Source organism: Dendrobates tinctorius, unplaced genomic scaffold (assembly GCF_039654945.1).
Source record: "Dendrobates tinctorius isolate UK_male_01 unplaced genomic scaffold, ASM3965494v1 ptg000060l, whole genome shotgun sequence".
NCBI classification, from domain to species: domain Eukaryota; kingdom Metazoa; phylum Chordata; class Amphibia; order Anura; family Dendrobatidae; genus Dendrobates; species Dendrobates tinctorius.
In genome coordinates, this window is record NW_027361728.1 from 7,703,251 (window position 1) to 7,715,861 (window position 12,611).

The following is a 12,611-nucleotide window of genomic DNA, read 5'->3' on the forward strand; positions in this document are numbered from 1 at the left end:
CTGTCCTAGTCACTAATTTGTGCTATATTATTGTTCGTGAATAACTACTTGTCCTACTTATGTGACTTATATGACGTCCATATGCACAGACTATTTATGAATATGTTCTAGGCACTAGTCGATAGACTAACCTCATATATACATCTATCTTTTTTCAGATTTAATTGTTGCACACCGGCGGCACTCCCAGCCTTCATTCTGGGTTCTTTCCCTGATTTTCTGTATTTGCACATTCAATGTTGTTTTTTAATGAATTTTTCAATAATAAAATTATTTGCATACTTCGCAGGATGGACTCTGGGTTTTCCATTTTTTTTAGTGTAAAAATCTGGTGCGTTTATCTTATTCTCCAGGCCAATATTGATATCTAAAAAATTCAGAAATCTTCGACTTTACCGTCTGGCCACACCATTGACAATAGGTGATAGGGGTAGCTCACCTCCTCTTTGCATAGTGTTCAATGCATAGATCACAAAGAATTCCTAAAGCACTCTCCCATACAATTTTATTTGTTTCTAAACTTAAAAATGTATTTGCATCTTAGAGAATCCTGACATATTTGTAGGTTTGTAGGTTCCATAGGACCATGTCTCATGCTACCAGGTACGGAGGTATGGCTGTGCATATACTTCTCTCTCCATTTATTTATAAGGGAGTTTAAAAAAAAATCTGGACGAGTATTATTAGAGAAACAGCACATTTTTGGGAAGAAAGCAGAAGAGATGGACTGCACAGACAATTCTGCCAGCTTATTCTGGAAATAGAACAGGGTGAAATATAGTTTTTCAAAAAGATTACTTGTTTTTAGACATCATTTACAGGTAAAAAAACAAGCTATGTTCACATGATGCTTTAATTATGTGTTTTTTGCTTTGATTTTCAAAAAGCCCAATAAAAATGCACTAATTTTACAATGTTTTTAGAAAATAGCAGAGAAAAACCCAGTGGAGTGAACATGGCCTAACAGTATCAGTCTTTGATCTCATGCATATATATTGCCATCTTTGGTAAAAATGATATACTTATGGTAACAAAAGGTGCCTTTTATACAAATCTGCTAAACTTCCAGTATTTTTCTGAAATATCTTACTTTTGGGAGTAAACTCTGGAAATGCTGCAGGACTACTTGATAAGTCTTTCCACTCATGGCAAAGTGATAATTGCCCTGGGCCTCCTCTAGAACTGTTCTTCCTTCAATATCAATGTTTATTGACACCTGTAATATGTGGATATAATATAATGAAAGATTTCACATTTTAACATATGAGAAGTACTTATAATGACCGTACTGCAGTTAGCAAGGTGTATAATGCGTGAAAGATACATCTTACTGTTTGGTCTTCTGAATTGTGATCAAGTCCTTCAGCTGGATGCCAAGAAATCTTTGCTGAACTCAGTCCAGTTGGCTCTTCAGCTTCTACAAGGATGACATTGCTGTTCGCTGGGACTAAGCCGGATGTTCTTGCCACTGTTATGGCAGTTTGTAAATTGTCCCCTGTGGATGTAAAACTGGACTGTAACCCAACAGTAGACTATCCAGTCCACACAGTAGACTGCAGAAGAAGTTGAGCGGAGGGATTTGGAAGGGGCTTTCTTCAATATGACAAGACATTTTACAGATAACTCAATACCGAGCATGCACTAGATAAGTAATTAACATGTTTCCCCAACACCTATTTAGCAGTATACAGGGTGTAGGGGTACTGATGACATAATACCCTTTAATGTTATACCATATAATACAAATATAAGTAGGGTGTCCTCCATATTCCCATTATATATATATATATATATATATATATATATAGATATATAGACTTGTAGTGTACTCAAAATGTGAATATTGAGGTCACCCTACCTCTTTGACGCAAAGCAAAGCGCCACGCACAAAGTGCAAATCTTGCTCTGGTAGACCCGAGCTGTCTATATATTCCATACTATAGACATTCATTTTAATGGGGGGCATGTAACAATACATTTAAATGAGCAGAACTATGCAAATATTATCGACCTGCTGCTTCCACATAAATTTAGTTTGATCATTAAATTACATTTTTTATCACCGTGGGAGCTAAGTTTATTCCTATGCTTCATAAATAGGATAGCCTATGTTTGCACGTTGGATTAGAGAGAGAACAATTTAAATAAATTTAATGAACAAGTAATATTTGCAAAGAACATTCCTGTGAATTACCTGTAATCATGACTGTCCTGATGTTGGCAGTGCTCAACTCTTGCAAAGCAGGTTTTGTTTCTGGTTTCAGTCGATTTTCTAATATAAGCAAGCCAAGAAACTCCAGATTTGATTCAACATCCTCCCTAGAAATTGTAATAAACTGATTATCCTTAAATTACTCTCTTTTTCTTCTAGATTAAGCTACTGCAATACTTCCTGTACAAATGTAGTCATTAGAGATCAGTCAGCCCATCCCATTACTAACTTAACTTCACTAATAACTATAGATCACTGATACTTGTTGTCATGTTTGGTGCAAAATGATGTAAACTGATGTGAAGACAGAATGGCACAGAAGACATGAACTCAGTGGTTATAAAAGAACAGTTTATTATTTATTAAACTATTTAAACACAACTGACAAAGCAAATTAAAATACGAGAAAATGACAACTATCTTGCTCACAACTGTTCAGGCTATCTGGTGTTATGACTGCGCTCTCAATTCCGCAGATACAATTCTGTCCCTAGTACTTGCCCAGGTTCTCTAAGCACTGACTTAGAAAACAACAATAAATCCAGTGCTCCCACACTGAAAACTGCAATGCCAATATCCTATTTGCTGATTTATTGGCCCTGTCTGTTCCTTAAACACGCAGCCACTGACTCTTTGACACACTGAGTTTTGTGCTACTCAACTGGTTTGGTTGACCATAGACTGGTCAACTCAGTATAGGGTACTCACTCAATGCGATGGTAAGCTCAAACAGTATTATTAACATAAGACAAATACAATGTGTATCGACTCAGCATTAATTGTGGAGACACTAGGGTCAGTGGGTGCTCTCGGCTGCTGATCTGGCTGTCTTAAGAAAGACCGCACAGTCCGGGGTTCATTCCACTGAACACCTGTCCTCCTTCCCCATGGGAAAAACACTGCTCAGACAAAACGGGGTGAGGGTATCACACTTCAGTAAGAATATTTTGGGCCACCACCAGTTATAAGCATATACTGCATTCTTAGCGAGGACACAAGATGGTGCAAATGACAGAGTTTCCCCCCTTCTGCTGGCTCGCCGGGGATTAGAACTGACTTCAGGGCATCCAGGGCCAACTACTCCAGCTAGCAGTATCCTGCTTTTGGTGGGCACCCACACAGAGGAGGTAGCGGCAAGCTTAGGAAGCTGACACATCACAGTGCGGTAAGTGTCCAGGCAACCTGTTTATCCCAACTTGAGGTATCCAAACAACTATGTGGATTCAGTGTTGGGCAGTGAAGCACATCTGTATTCCACCAACCTTGGTCCCTTGGCTGACATCCTGTAGAATTACACCTGTGACAGGAGCAATGCTCTTTAATAGCCATTAGCTCCCATTTCAAGGCATTAAGACACAGGACTGGGAGAGGTAGTCATGGCTGTTCCCTCAATGTTGAATTGTCCAATTAGATTGCATACAGTAACTGTCATCCAAGTGGTGCAGCCTATTACAACATAGGAGGCTGATGCAATCAGCAGGCATTCCACAATTTAACATGCAAAAAGGGTCATCAGACAATTTCACATGAAACCATGGCTCATGCTTCTTGACTTACTGTACAAAGGAAGAGTACATCTGGCATAATTCACCCCCACACAAGTGGTCAAATTAACTCTCTGGCGTTACACAAGGTATATGGGTCTGTTAATATTTGGATAAAATGCACAGTCTTGTGTGCTTATAAAGATTAGGTGATTTGTCTCCTGACAGTGTCCAAGTTGAAACAGCAGGGTTTCCATCAGCTTGCTCCAACTTCTAGTAGCAGTTGGCTCACCAGGTATCTAGCAAGTAAAAAGCAACTAGACCGCAAGCCTAGGCCCGATCTCTCACTGCAGGCTGCAGATAGTCTTAGCTATCAATAGGCCTTCTCTTGTTGTCTACAGTCTCAGAGGAGATAAACTCACATCCCCCACTGCTTACATGTTCAGAACCACTGCAGTGTTCTATCTTCACTCTAGTAAGCAGGATGTCTTATCTTCTGGAAATAATCTGCGTCCTCTAAAATGTTCTCTTGAAGCTTGGCTATTATCCAGCACAATCTTCTTCTCTTCCTTCGGTTTTTATATTTCTGTCCTGCGCCACAGCCAAGTCATGTGTCTCTAGTGTGTCTGGTCCTTTGCTGTCCCTCTAGCAATAAATCACTTGTCTTTTTGTTCCTGCACTCCTCAATTGCCTACACTGGTCGTTTATGTCCACTAGATGACAGCATCTGCCCATAATACTCATAGCACCATTCTACTGCATTATCCAATTTCAACCCATCCCAGTACTACTTTAATGTCTTTTATAACTATAGATCACTGGCATTTGTTGATATGTTTGGTATAAAATTACATGCACAGTTTTTTGCATTAAAGTGATTCTGTCACCCTCAAAACTCAAATTTAACTTTTCGGACAGCCACATTGAGGAATTAAACCCTATAAAACAATATTGGTACTGAAGAATGTAGTAAATTTGTTGTATGGACTAACAGTTTTATTACATATGTAAATGTGGTGATTGACAATGCTTGCTTTGAAGCACAGCCTTTTCTAAAACCCCAGTCTTGAATATACTGACACTGCTGAGGCTGAACACGTACACACACTGTCTGTCATTTTAAGAAGGTACTAAGTCCAAGTGTGAATGTTGAAATAGTTCAGTTTCAGTTTTCGGAGGTGACAATGTCCCTTTACATGGGATATTGACAAATTGGTATACCATACCTAACAAAGTTGCCATCTGCTCCAATCTTCTGATCTAACGTTTTGTAGGCAAAGCCAATAACACGAAATCCTTTCATTGTATAAAACTGAAGTTCTTGTGAAAAGCCTTTTGGAACTAAATTAAAAAGAAGAAACTTGGATTTTAATTTTAAAGACTAAACTTTGAAAATGTTCAATATTTTCTAATTTTTCTTTTTGCGTATAAAATTCTTGTTCACAGAAGGTGCATATGTATTATCAGCTCTGAGTAGCACTGAGCTGTAATACAGTACTTACAAGACATTGTAGACCTCCAGTTCATACAGAAATATCAATAAGGCCTCTCACATGCCCCTGTCTCCGGTACGTGTAGTGACAGTTTAAACACATACTGGAGACACATACTCACGTAGACCCATTCAAATGAATGGGTCTGTGCGCATGTCAGTGTGATTCCACGGACTGTGTGTCCGTGGGCAAAACATGCTGACATGTCCATTTTTTGACGTCAGCATGGACGGCAAAACATCCCACTCACGTGCACATGGAGAACACACATTGATGTCCTCCGTGTGACACGCATCAGCACTGGGGAAGAAGCGCTACAGTAAGCGTGTTCCCCGGCTGCAGGTGCTGAAGCCAGCTGTCATTCTCCCCTCCTCTGCCAGCGAGCAGAGGAGAATGATAAGCATTATATTAACCCCTTTCTGCCATGTGACATACTATCCCGTCCATGTGCCCTGGGACTTAATCCCCAGGGACGGGATATTATGTCACAGCGACCAGTGGCGCCCATGTGGTGAGCGCCGCTGATCGCGGCCGGGTGTCAGCTGATTATCACAGCTGACACCCGGCACAATGTATCAGGGCCGGTCACGGACCGCCCTCGACACGTTAACCACTTGCACACTGCGATCAAACACAATCGCGGTGTACCGGGGGTTAAAGGGAAGAATCGGCAGGGAGGGGGCTCCCTCTGTGCTTCCCTGAGCCCCCCACAGCAGCGCAATGGGCAGCGCTGCTGCAGGGGGCTCCTTCCCTGCAGGTCCCCAGATCCAAGATGGTGACGGGGACCTTTGGAGGGCCTGCAGGGAGCTGGCTTCCTCAGTGCCTGCAAAGTGCAGGCAAGAGGAAGTCTGCTTCAATGCCTGTGACAGATCTGTCACAGGACAGTGATGTCCCCCCTGGGACAACCTAATAAAGTTAAAAAAAAGTGTAAAAATAATTTTAAAAAAATCGCTGAATAAATTTAAAAAAAAATATTCCCTAATAAATTCATTTTTTGGAAATAAAAAAAAAAACAATAAAAGTACATATATTTGGTATCGCCACGTCCGTAACGACCTGCCTTATAAAACTGTTCCATTAGTTAACCCCTTTAGTGAACCCCTTAAAAAATAAAAATAAAAAACGAAGCAAAAAATGTTTTATTATCATACCGCCGAACAAAAAGTGCAATAACGTGCGAGCAAAAAGATGCATATAAATATCCATGGTACCACTGAAAACATCATCTTGTCCCGCAAAAAATGAGCCACCAAACAGCATCATCAGAGAAAAAATAAAAAAGTTATAGCTCGCAAAATAAAGCGATGCAAAAATAATTATTTTTTATATAAAATTGTTTTTATTGCATAAAAGCGCCAAAACATAAAAAATTACATAAATCAGGTATTGCTGTAACCGTACTGACCTGAAGAATAAAATTGCTTTATCAATTTTACTGCACGTGGAACGGTGTAAACACACCACCCAAAAGAAATTAATGAAATGCTGGTTTTTGTTCATTCTGCGTTCCAAAAATCGTAATAAAAAGCGATCAAGAATTGTCACGTGTCCTAACATGATACCAATAAAAGCGTTAACTCGTCCCGCAAAAAATAAGACCTCAGATGACTCAGTGGGTCAAAATATGGAAAAATTATAGCTCAATATGTGGTGATGCAAAAACTATTTTTACAATAAAAAATGTCTTTTACCGTGTGACAGCTGCCAAACATAAAAACCACCATAAATAGTAAATCAAACCCCCCGTTATCACCCCCTTAGTTAGGGAAAAATAATAAAATTAAAAAAATGTATTTATTTCCATTTTCCCATTAGGGTTAGGGTTAGGGCTAGGGTTAGGGCTAAGGTTAGGGCTAGGGTTAGGGCTGAGATTAGGGTTAGGGGTGTGTTGGGGTTAGGGTTGGAGTTAGAATGGGGGGGTTTCCACTGTTTGGGCACATCAGGTGCTCTCCAAATGCAGCATGGCGTCTGATCTCAATTCCAGCCAATTCTGCATTGAAAAAGTTAAATGGTGCTCCTTCCCTTCCAAGCTCTGCCATGCGCCCAAACAGTGTTTTACCCCCACATATGGGGTATCAGCCTACTCAGGACAAATTGAAAAACAACTTTTGGGGTCCTATTTCTCCTGTTGCCCTTAGGAAAATAAAAAATTGGGGGCAAAAATATCATTTTTGTGGAAAAAAAATATGATTTTTTTATTTTCACGCCTGGGCGTTATAAACTTCTGTGAAGCACTTGGGGGTTCAAAGTGCTCACCACACATCTAGATAAGTTCCGTGGGGGGTCTACTTTCCAAAATGGGGTCACTTGTGGGGAGTTTCAATAGTTTAGGCACATCAGAGGCTCTCCAAACGCACATGACACCCGCAGAACATTCCATCAAAGTCTGCATTCCAAAACATCACTACTTCCCTTCCGAGCCCCGACGTGTGCCCATACAGTAGTTTTCTCCCACATATGAGGTATCAGCATACTCAGGACAAATTGTACAACAACTTTTGGGGTCCAATTTCTCCTGGTACCCTTGGAAAAATAAAAAAATTGGAGACTAAATGATCATGTTTGTGCAAAACTATGATTTTTTTTACTTTTACGCCAAAGGCAACATGACATCCGCAGACCATTCCATCAAAGTCTGCATTCCAAAACGTCACTACTTCCCTTCCGAGTCCCGACGTGTGCCTATACAGTAGTTTTCTCCCACATATGGGGTATCAGTGTACTCAGGACAAATTGGACAACAACTTTTGGGGTCCATTTTCTCCTGGTACGCTAGGGAAAATAAAAAAAATTGGGGACTAAATGATGATGTTTGTGGAAAAAATAAAAAAATTTTATTTTCACGCCCGGGCGTTATAAACTTCTGTGAAGCACTAGGGGGTTGAAAGTGCTCACCACACATCTAGATAAGTTCATTAGGGGGTCTAGTTTCCAAAATGGGGTCATTAGGGGCTTTCCAAACGAGACTTGGTGTCTGATCTCAATTCCAGCCAAAAACGTCAAATGGCGCTGCTTCCCTTACGAGCTCTGCCATGCGCCCAAATAGTCGTTTACACCCACACATCGAGTATCAGTGTATTCGGAAAAAATTTCACAATAACTTTTAAGTTCCTGTTACCCTTGGAAAAGTAAGAATTGAGGGTGAAAAGATCATTTTTGTGGAAAAAAAAAGATTTTTAAATTGTACGGCTGTACGTTATAAACTTCTGTGAAGCCCCTGGGGGTTCAAAGTTCTCACCACACATCTAGATAAGTTCCTTGGGGGGTCTAGTTTCCAAAATGGTGTCAATTATGGGGGGTTTCCACTGTTTTGGTACATCAGGGGCTTTCCAAACGCGACATGGTGTCCGATCTCAATTCCAGCCAAAAAAGTCAAATGGCGCTGCTTCCCTTCCGAGCTCTGCCATGTGCCCAAAATAGTTGTTTACACCCACATATGGGGTATCAGCGTACTCAAGACAAATTTCACAATAACTTTTAGGGTCCTGTTGCCTTTGGGAAAATAAAAATTGGGGGTGAAAAGATCATTTTTGTGGAAAAGATATGATTTTTAAATTGTACCGCTGTACGTTATAAACTTCTGTGAAGCCCTTGTGGGTTCAAAGTTCTCACCACATATCTAGATAAGTTCCTTGGGGGGTCTAGTTTCCAAAATGGGGTCACTTGTGGGGGGTTTCCACTGTTTAGGTACATCAGGGGCTCTCCAAACATGACATGGCATCCGATCTGAATTCCAGCCAATTTTGCATTGAAAAAGTCAAACGGCGCTCCTTCCCTTCTGAGCTCTGTCATGCACCGAAACAGTGGTCCCCCCCACATGTCAGGTATCAACATACTCAGGACAAATTGCACAATAACTTTTCCAGTCCAATTTCTCCTGTTACCCTTGGTAAAATAAAAAAAATTGAACCTGAAGTATTTTTTTTGTGAAAAAAGTTAAATGTTCATTTTTTTTAAATATTCAAAAAATTCCTGTGAAGCACCTGAAGGGTTAATAAACTTCTTGAATGTGGTTTTGAGCACCTTAAGGGGTGCAGTTGTTAGAATGGTGTCACTTTTGGGTATTTTCTATCATATAGACCCCTCAAAGTGGCTTCAAATGTGATGTGGTCCATAAAAATAAAATGATGTTGCAAAAATGAGAAATCGCTGGTCAACTTTTAACCCTTATAACTTCCTAACTAAAAAAAAATTTGGTTCCAAAATTGTGCTTATGTAAAGTAAACATGTGGGAAATGTTACTTATTAAGTTTTTGTGTGTGCCGTATCTCTGTGATTTAAGGGCATAAAAATTCAAATTTGGAAAATTGCTAAATTTTCAAAATTTTCACCAAATTTCTGTTTTTTTCACAAATAAACGCAAGTTATATGAATGAAATTTTACCACTAACATGAAGTACAACATGTTACGAGAAAATAATGTCAGAATCACCAGGATCCATGGAAGCCTTTCAGAGTTATTACCTCATAAAGAGACAGTGGTCAGAATTGTAAAAATTGGCCCGGTCATGAACGTGCAAACCACCCTTGGAGGTTAAGGGGTTAAAGCCCAAATGACAGCAGGTGGTGGCTTTTGGGACTCTAACCCACATCATCCGACACCTGCAATCGCTAATAACAGTGACAGTAGATGCGGATGATCGAGGTATTCCACAACCCCCACCTGCTGTCGTTCGGACTTTAATATAACGCTCATCATTCTCCTCTGCTCGCTGGCGGAGCAGGCGAGAAGAATGACAGCTGGCTTCAGCATCTGCTGCCGGGGAACAGCGCTTACTGTAGCGCTTCGTCCGTGTGGTACTGATACGGCAGACGGTTACCACACGTCTGCCACACGTAGTACATACACACAGACACACGGATATCTCCGGTACCGGTTTTTCCGGTAAATAAATGGACATGTGAAAGAGGCCTAAGACAGAGTTTTCTTCTGTCATAGGCCCCCTGCACATATGTCAAACGCTGCATTATTGTCATCCCATATATCAGTAAATTCTGCTCTGATGGTAGAAAAGTAACCATAACTAAAATAAAAGCTACAACCAGGAATAATATGGGGGAAACAGGGAAAAATAAATGATAACTTGTAGAATAATATAGATATTTACAAAGAAATGGACAAAGGAGAAGAAAGAAGAGAAATTGAAGGCATAGAGAGGAAAATAAATGGGGGGAAAAAGAGGAAAGGATGATAAATAAGGGAAGAAAGGGAAGCAATCCTCCCTCATACATTGTAAAATCCCCTTAATTCAAAACATTTTATTGTAAAAGAAAAGTAATGAACCACAATTTTCATTTTTATTTTAAATATCATTAGTATGAATATTATTAACATGAAAATAATCTACTTTTTAATATATCTCATCAGATAAATTTGTTTCTTTCACCTTCAGAATTGATCTTTCACTCTCAAATCATGGGGATAATCTGTAAAATCTGTATTCAATGAAAACCGATATTCCCATTTCTGAGATAGGAAATGAAAGCTGGTTCATGAAAAATTCTATTGGAGGGGAAAGAGCTAGAGGCAGACACAGACATTCTGCTGCAAGTTCACCTATAATAAAAGTTACAGTTCCCCATACAACTTTATGAGCACCAATTGTCATTTCTTATACGGTATATTTAGTAGGAAAGACAGATTTTACCCAATGATTTAGAAGTTGGTGAATGAATGATCAGTCCAGAAGGAGAAAAAAGAAGATGTCTCTGAATAGATACATCTCAAAGTTTTCTTTTATTTTTATGTGTACAATTGGTTTATGAAAAAAGTGAACATTACTTTTAAGTAAAAAATCCTTCTTATTGTGCTTTGTTGAAGAGACACTAAATGACAGCACATCATCTATGGCTCCATATTATGGTATGTGTGCCATCATGTTAGTTTCTATGCATATTGCTGTGCTCAGAAACAGAGAAAATACCAGAAATGAACTACATTACCGCTTTGCTCTTTGCAAAATTTTATCACCATCTCGGGAGCTCCTTTCATAAATGCAACTCGCTTATCCTGACCGACTTCTTGAGTGATTACAGACATTCTCTGCAGAGTAGAGGAAAATGGAAACTGGTGGACGATGGCAATTCCTTCAGCTGGTCCCTGAAGGGTTAAATGTTGGATTAAAGCAGGTGTCAATAACATATTCTTCAGCTGTTTTTCAAATAATATTTCTTCAGTTGTTTTTAATCTCAATATTCCAATTACCTATTCATGTTAAAGGGAAACTTTTAACTTGTAGAATATAGTAAAAATGACTATTTTTTTTAAGAATAACTTTATGCTATATCAGGGTTCGTGGACTTCATAGAAGAAACTGTAGTTCCCTGTTCTGGTCCTCGCTATGAGATAATATGGAGAATAGATCTATAAAAAATGTCTGACCAAATAACGCCTTTACTCACCATAATTATTTATTATGCTTTCTTTTATAGCACCATTACTTTACAGAAATTATCATTACTGTCCTCATTGGAGCTCACAATGTAAATTCCCTACCAGCACACTTTTGAAGGAAATCAGAACACCCAAAGAAAACTGAGGGAGAACATACAAACTCCTTTTAGATGTTGTCCTCAGTAGAATTTTAACCCAGGACCTCAGTGCTGCAAGATTACAGTGCAAACTACTGAGCCACCGTGATGCCCCTAGATTGCTGGAGGTTAGAGATAATAATAATAATAATAATAATAATCTTTATTTATATAGCGCCAACATATTCTTCAGCACTTTACAGTTTAACAGTTTCAAACACAAGTCATAAGTAGTGTTGAGCATTCCGATACTGCAAATATCGGGTATCGGCCGATATTCGCGGTATCTGAATTCCGATACTGAATTCCGATACTTTTTGCATATTGTATACCGGAATCGGAAGTTCCCATACTGCTATGAGCCACTTTGATTTGATTCAGCCAATAAGGAATCCTAAGAAGTGTGGGCACATCCTGTTAGGCATGTTAACTAATGGCATGGCTGTGACTGGCTGCTGAAATTATGTCATGATGCACTATAAAAGCCGCTGCCGCCATTTTGGGTTCACTCTGCTGTGAATTCAGTTAGGGACAGGCTGCTGTTCAAGACTCTGAGGGACAGTTAGAGATAGCGATTTCCTATATAGTGCTTTACCCAGGCTACTTTATCAACCGCTGTAGCTTTCTTTTGCCTTGCAGCACTGTTCACAGCTGTCTGCAAGGTCTGTGTGTGTGAGTGCAGTTCATGTTGTAGTGTTCTGCAGCCACCTCTGGTTCTAGTCCGCTCAGTGTGCGTCACTGCCTCATACATTGTCCTTTCTTTCTGTAGTGCTGTTTATTTTTCCTGAATTTCTGCTATTAGTGTGCTTCTCTTCGTATCCATCTACATTGGTTGCAAACACTATATAGGAGTAGATAGCGGAGCCATTCTGCAGCCTTTCAGTGCTAGTG

The 12,611-nt window shown here is 39.6% G+C and overlaps 1 protein-coding gene across 1 annotated transcript in view; it reads right to left on the bottom strand.

The window, feature by feature from the left end:
• Positions 1-12,611, bottom strand: part of LOC141092485 (probable cation-transporting ATPase 13A4) — a 90,844-nt gene that overhangs the window by 20,728 nt on the left and 57,505 nt on the right. Inside the window, exons 16-20 of the mRNA XM_073578657.1 lie at positions 11,133-11,289; positions 4,923-5,037; positions 2,195-2,319; positions 1,332-1,495; positions 1,091-1,216 (exon numbers count right to left, since the gene is read on the bottom strand). Coding sequence (XP_073434758.1) covers positions 1,091-1,216; positions 1,332-1,495; positions 2,195-2,319; positions 4,923-5,037; positions 11,133-11,289 — 687 coding nt within the window. The remainder of the gene's footprint in view (positions 1-1,090; positions 1,217-1,331; positions 1,496-2,194; positions 2,320-4,922; positions 5,038-11,132; positions 11,290-12,611) is intronic.